The following is a 5,275-nucleotide window of genomic DNA, read 5'->3' on the forward strand; positions in this document are numbered from 1 at the left end:
ATTTGCATTTTTCATAGTTTTCTCGATTTGTTAATATCATTTTTTACTAGTTTTAAGTCATTTATCTGCTAGGCAGGTGAATTTAAATAGCCGAAGTTAAGAAAAAATGCAAACTTTTTTACACCAACAGCCGTTACTATTAAATTACAATCATAAAAAGTAAAACAATTTCTTGGCAATCAAATTCTTGATTTTTTAATTATCATATTGAACTATATTTGATCTGTTTACCTAAAGAAACTTCGAGTAAAAAGTGTAAATGTTCAACAATCATCGCGTCTTCTGACCGCCAAAGTGCGTTTATCATTCTTTTAAAGGATTAAAACTTATTTTATTTCTCTTTAAGAAAATGTTCAAATACACATACAGTACTACTCATTATTTCAGTTTTAATTTATGAACAGTAAAATCCATTGGTGATATGGCGGGATTTGAATCCGGGACCCCTTGTACCGGAGTCCCGCGCTCTGGTTAGAGTATTATAAATAATGCACAATACAAGTATGGCAAAAAATAAAAACAAGGACAACGAATTCCAAAAAATAAGTCATCCTTGTGTAAATTACTCACCTTTGAACGTACTATTGGTTCATAAATATGACTTTCCTCTTAACAGGTTCCTAATATTACGGTTAGAATTTAACTTTTTAATTTTCGTAGCATGATGAAGTCTAATTTTTAAATAATTATATTTTTCTGTTACGAAATCTTCCAGTAACGCATACAACGCAGTATGAGAGGGGGCGGGAGAGTAGCGCTGCCTCCCCCCCTCCCCAGTATAATGGCTTCAACGAAACTACAGCGTGTCCTCTCCTTAATGTTTAATCCTCCTAGACTTCAACCTACTACGTCCTGCGAGCGATGTGCCGGGTTGTCACCAAGAAACACGAAACAGCCACCTCATCTTCTTCGTTTTTGGTGGAAGGTAGTCGGGTGGCACAATTTGTTTTTCAGGATTAATTTTGCCAACAGTGTCATTTAGAGGCTTCTGATTGACTATAACGAAGGTTTAGTAATTGAAAAATTATTTTTGTTCATAGAATAAAATTATAAATGCCTCAAATTCAATTTTATATTTTTTATCATGAAATTAAACCGTCATAACCTAACCAAACCAACCAAACGTGCTGACAATGAAAAAGTCTAATGAAGGTTTATTAATCGAAAAAATAGTTCTGTTCACAAAATAAAATTATAAATGCCTCAAATCCTATTTTTATTTTTTATTATAAAATTAAACTATCACAACCTTACCAAACTAACCAGACTTGCTAATAATGAAAAATCAAATGAAGGCTTAACAGAAAAAAATATTTCTGTTCATAAAATAAAACTATAAATGGGTCAAATTCAATTTCATAATGTTTTAATTATAAAATTAAACCGTCATAACCTAACCAAACTTGTTTATAATGAAAAAAATCCAGTACAAAAAAATAGTGCTACGGGTGGGATTCGAACCCGGGTCCTTCAGATCATCAGCCCAGCACTTTATCCACTACACCACCGAGGCCGTTGGCATCAATCGAATCGTCGCTGTAATGATGTTCCCTCAGCCTCAAAATAATACTGTAGGCAACACTGATCCTGAAATAAAAATTCAGCAGTCGGGTGGCACCCTAACGCGTCCCATTCGTCGATACGGAACGCATAGACTACCAAAACCGACTTCAGACATTACAATCACTGAGCTATAATTCTAACTGGAGGTAGCACTGAATGTCAAAGATGCGTGTCGCCAGCCGCCATGTTTGCGTGAGGCGGTTGTCATGAGAAGCCATGTTATTGCTATGACGATAAAACTCACTGCTATACCAACCTAGCTATAAGAAGCCATGTTATTGCCATGATAAGAAAACCAACTGCTATACCAACCTAACAAAATCAGCGACACGCTATTGACAGACTTCTGCCATGACAGTGCTACTTCCAATTATAATTTTAGCTCAGTGATTACAATGAGTCTAGTTTTGCTTTTTCAAAGTCTATGGTATTATTAATCGTCTTCAAATACATGTACATGCTTGATATATTTATATGTTATTGATTGAACTAAACCCGCCCGCCGCAACAAACTATAAATTTGATTATATGTAGTCTACGTGTAACTATTTATTTTTTAATCTATAATACATCGTAAGATTTTTCCGAAATAGATATCCGAATGAATTCATTTTGTATTCATAGTTTGATTTTAATGAACTAGTAAAATTGTTTGTCTGCATCATTGTTAAAGGCGATAACCAAATATATAGGCATATGTTGTATTACAATAATACATAGTATCGTCCCATTTTCCGCTGCCTTGTCTTTTCAATAAAATGGTAAAATCATAGATTAAACGTTTGTTTAATCTATGGTAAAATGCTGTTAGTTGTCATTCCTATTCGGCACTGTTACTTTCTGATTGGTAGAGAACATTTACATCTTTCTTAACCTATTATTTAGTGTTTTTGAGTGTGGTGGAGTCTCAACACGTGGACGTGATAGCTTTGTCGACCTTACTTTTTAGTTAATTTTGTAAGTATTATTTCGCAGAATGTAGGCTAAGTAGTAGTTGAACATAGACCTCAAAATCAAGATTACAAGCTGGTTACTTTGTTACAGGCTATCAGATTAATTTTCTATTGGCATATCTACATCAAACATACATGAGTCCCGATAGCCTACGTCATGCTATCATGTAAACTTAGAATGTAATCTAAGTTATTGAACTTTAACCCCAAAATCAAGAATACAAGTTGGTTGCTTTGTTTCAGGCCATCAGGAGATTGATTTGCTATTGGCATACCTAGGCCTATACCCAAGATGAGTTCCAGTACATGCTATCGGTGTAACCGTCCAGGACACTTTGCTAGGGAATGTTCTCAGCAAGGTCAAGGATTTGACCGTGGAAGTGGTGGAGGTGGAGGTGGTGGTGGTGGAGGAGGCTATGGAAGAGGAAGAGAGAAGTGCTATAAGTGCAATCGATTTGGACATTTTGCTCGAGAATGTAAGGAAGACCAGGACAGGTGTTACCGATGTAATGGAGTTGGCCATATAGCCAAAGACTGTCACCAAGCAGCTGATGAACCTTCTTGTTACAATTGTAATAAATCTGGCCACATTGCTCGAGAATGCCCCGAGTCAGGTTCACGCGGAGGTGGTGGAGGAGGCGGAGGAGGTTCCTATTCGACTTGCTACAACTGTAATAAGTCTGGCCATCTAGCCCGAGAATGCCCTGAAGGAGGGAGGACCTGTTACATCTGCGGTAAGACTGGTCACATATCTCGTGATTGCTCAAAGGATGATTAACTTAAGTCCCTTTCATTGTGTTTAAAGTTTATACATATTTTTTTGTAATGGGAGGTTTAATTTCTTGGTTTGGAAGTCTTAGGCTACTGGTAGCATATATATATATATATAGGGCCTATATATATATAATATATAGCCTAAATGGAGAGAGAGAGAGAGATATTTTGTTACATTTGAATAAACATTGAGACTTTCTCAGGTTATGTAATGCTATCAGGTAATAAAGTAGGCTACATTGTTTTAGTTCAGTTACTTAGTCTTGTTATTTTTAAACATTGGGTCAAACCATGACGCAAAAACAGTTGCATAAAGGCAGAGGTCATGCTTCAGATTACACACTGTAACTCAATAGGCTAACTTAGCTCTTTATTCATTCTTTCAAGATAACAGTAACTTAATCCCTGACAATTCGGATCCAGTAACTTAATCTGTTTTGATCCCCTCCCTCAAAAAGTAATAAAATCATAGCCTGACTTAGCTTACGTAAACTTACGTTAGCCTATTTAAAATCAATTTAAAGTAGGCCTACAACAGAACAATAGTATGCATTAAACTGCCCTTTAATATGAAATCACATAGGCCTACTGTATACCAGCGGTTCCCAGGTGGGTCGCTGGATTGATTTTGGTGAGTCGTGGAAAGGGATAAAACTTTGAACATATATTCTTCAACCTGGACCCTTAAGAATTGGGTACGCTTAGGCTTAAACCATTTTCACTGCCCGTGGGGACACAAGAGCACCAGAAAAGTGAATTTGTAAGTGCAGTAGGCCTAGCCTAGATTCAAATTAATTTGTTACCTACACATTCAAAATTCAACAATAAGATAGGGGACTTAATTAAAGTGATGAGGGCAACTATGCCCAAATTGCGGATTTTAATTGGGCTTAAAACTTAAAGCAAATTTTCATTCAGTCTAAGTATAGCCTATACCACATATGATTATAATTAGGCTATTAGTCATCATAAAGTGAAAAAATTATCAATTTATTTAGCAAAAAAAGTCCAAGATGATGGTGTGTTGCTTGACTAAAAAGTTAAGGAACCACTGTGCTATACAAAATTTACTGTAGTGCCTATGTCGAATCCACTATCGGTCACACTAATTTAAATGGTCACTCGATGTTCCGGCATATTCCTAAATCCAGCCTACTGGCCGCCCGTTTAAGCCACATTGTTGAGGGACTACTATATTAAATTATGACTAAAACACTGTTTAGAAACTTAAGAGAGCTTGTTAAACGTTGAACTAGGCCTATGCCAATGCTATATGCAACCATTTTTAATGGTAGGTAATTCGTAATCATTGGGATGTAGCTCAGTTAAGATAGGCCTGGTTGTTAAAATTTTTGTCTCATTAAAATACTATGTGGCAAGAAGCCTTTCAAGTTCAAACTAGTAAAATATAATTCAAAGACTTGCCAAAATTATAGTGAGCCAAGGGTACCTTAAATCTGAAAATATGCAAGAAGAGCTATAGCATACATGTTAGAGAAATAACCTCTATGGTGGATTAGTGTCACAATTTACAAGCTTTAAGCCATGGTCAGTTCTCAGATTCTGATACCATAACACAATTATTGCAGTAAATTCAACGAATAAACTGATTTGTAACTTAAAAGGCCTAACTTATGTTAGTTTCTTCCAATGGTTAAGACAGGAACCTGTGTAGCTCAATATCTAGAATTAATTGCGGCTCAGGAATATAGCCATAATTTTGTTTTTTTGTCTATAAATAAAATTCATAAATTGTGATACTAATTTTTTGTTTCTTTTCCTGTTCATTTTTCTGTAAGGGCTTGTTCAAGCGAATTAAAAAAAAGTAATTGAAGGGTTCATTGTTAAGAACGGCCCTAGGCCTATCACATTTGAGTTTTCTTCTATAAGCATAGATAATGTCTCTTGACTGGTAATTTGACTTCTTTAAAGAAAACTGTTGATGAATTATTATTGATAAATGTGAATTAAGTTTATTACTAAGC

The 5,275-nt window shown here is 35.4% G+C and overlaps 1 protein-coding gene across 1 annotated transcript; it reads left to right on the plus strand.

The window, feature by feature from the left end:
• The first annotated feature begins 2,382 nt into the window (after positions 1-2,382).
• On the plus strand, positions 2,383-5,054 carry LOC128998595 (CCHC-type zinc finger nucleic acid binding protein-like). Its single transcript, XM_054424803.1, has 2 exons — positions 2,383-2,520; positions 2,760-5,054. Exon 2 carries the CDS (start codon positions 2,809-2,811, stop codon positions 3,292-3,294), a length of 486 nt encoding a protein of 161 aa, XP_054280778.1. The 5' UTR covers positions 2,383-2,520; positions 2,760-2,808; the 3' UTR covers positions 3,295-5,054.
• Positions 5,055-5,275: the final 221 nt, after the last annotated feature.

This window comes from Macrosteles quadrilineatus, unplaced genomic scaffold (assembly GCF_028750875.1).
Source record: "Macrosteles quadrilineatus isolate MER2022 unplaced genomic scaffold, UCM_ALF_1.0 Scaffold_7__1_contigs__length_78375512, whole genome shotgun sequence".
Lineage (NCBI taxonomy): Eukaryota > Metazoa > Arthropoda > Insecta > Hemiptera > Cicadellidae > Macrosteles > Macrosteles quadrilineatus.

Coding starts and splice junctions, on each gene's coding strand:
- LOC128998595 (XM_054424803.1), top strand. CDS start 2,809: ATGAGTTCCAGTACATGCTATCGGTGTAACCGTCCAGGACACTTTGCT.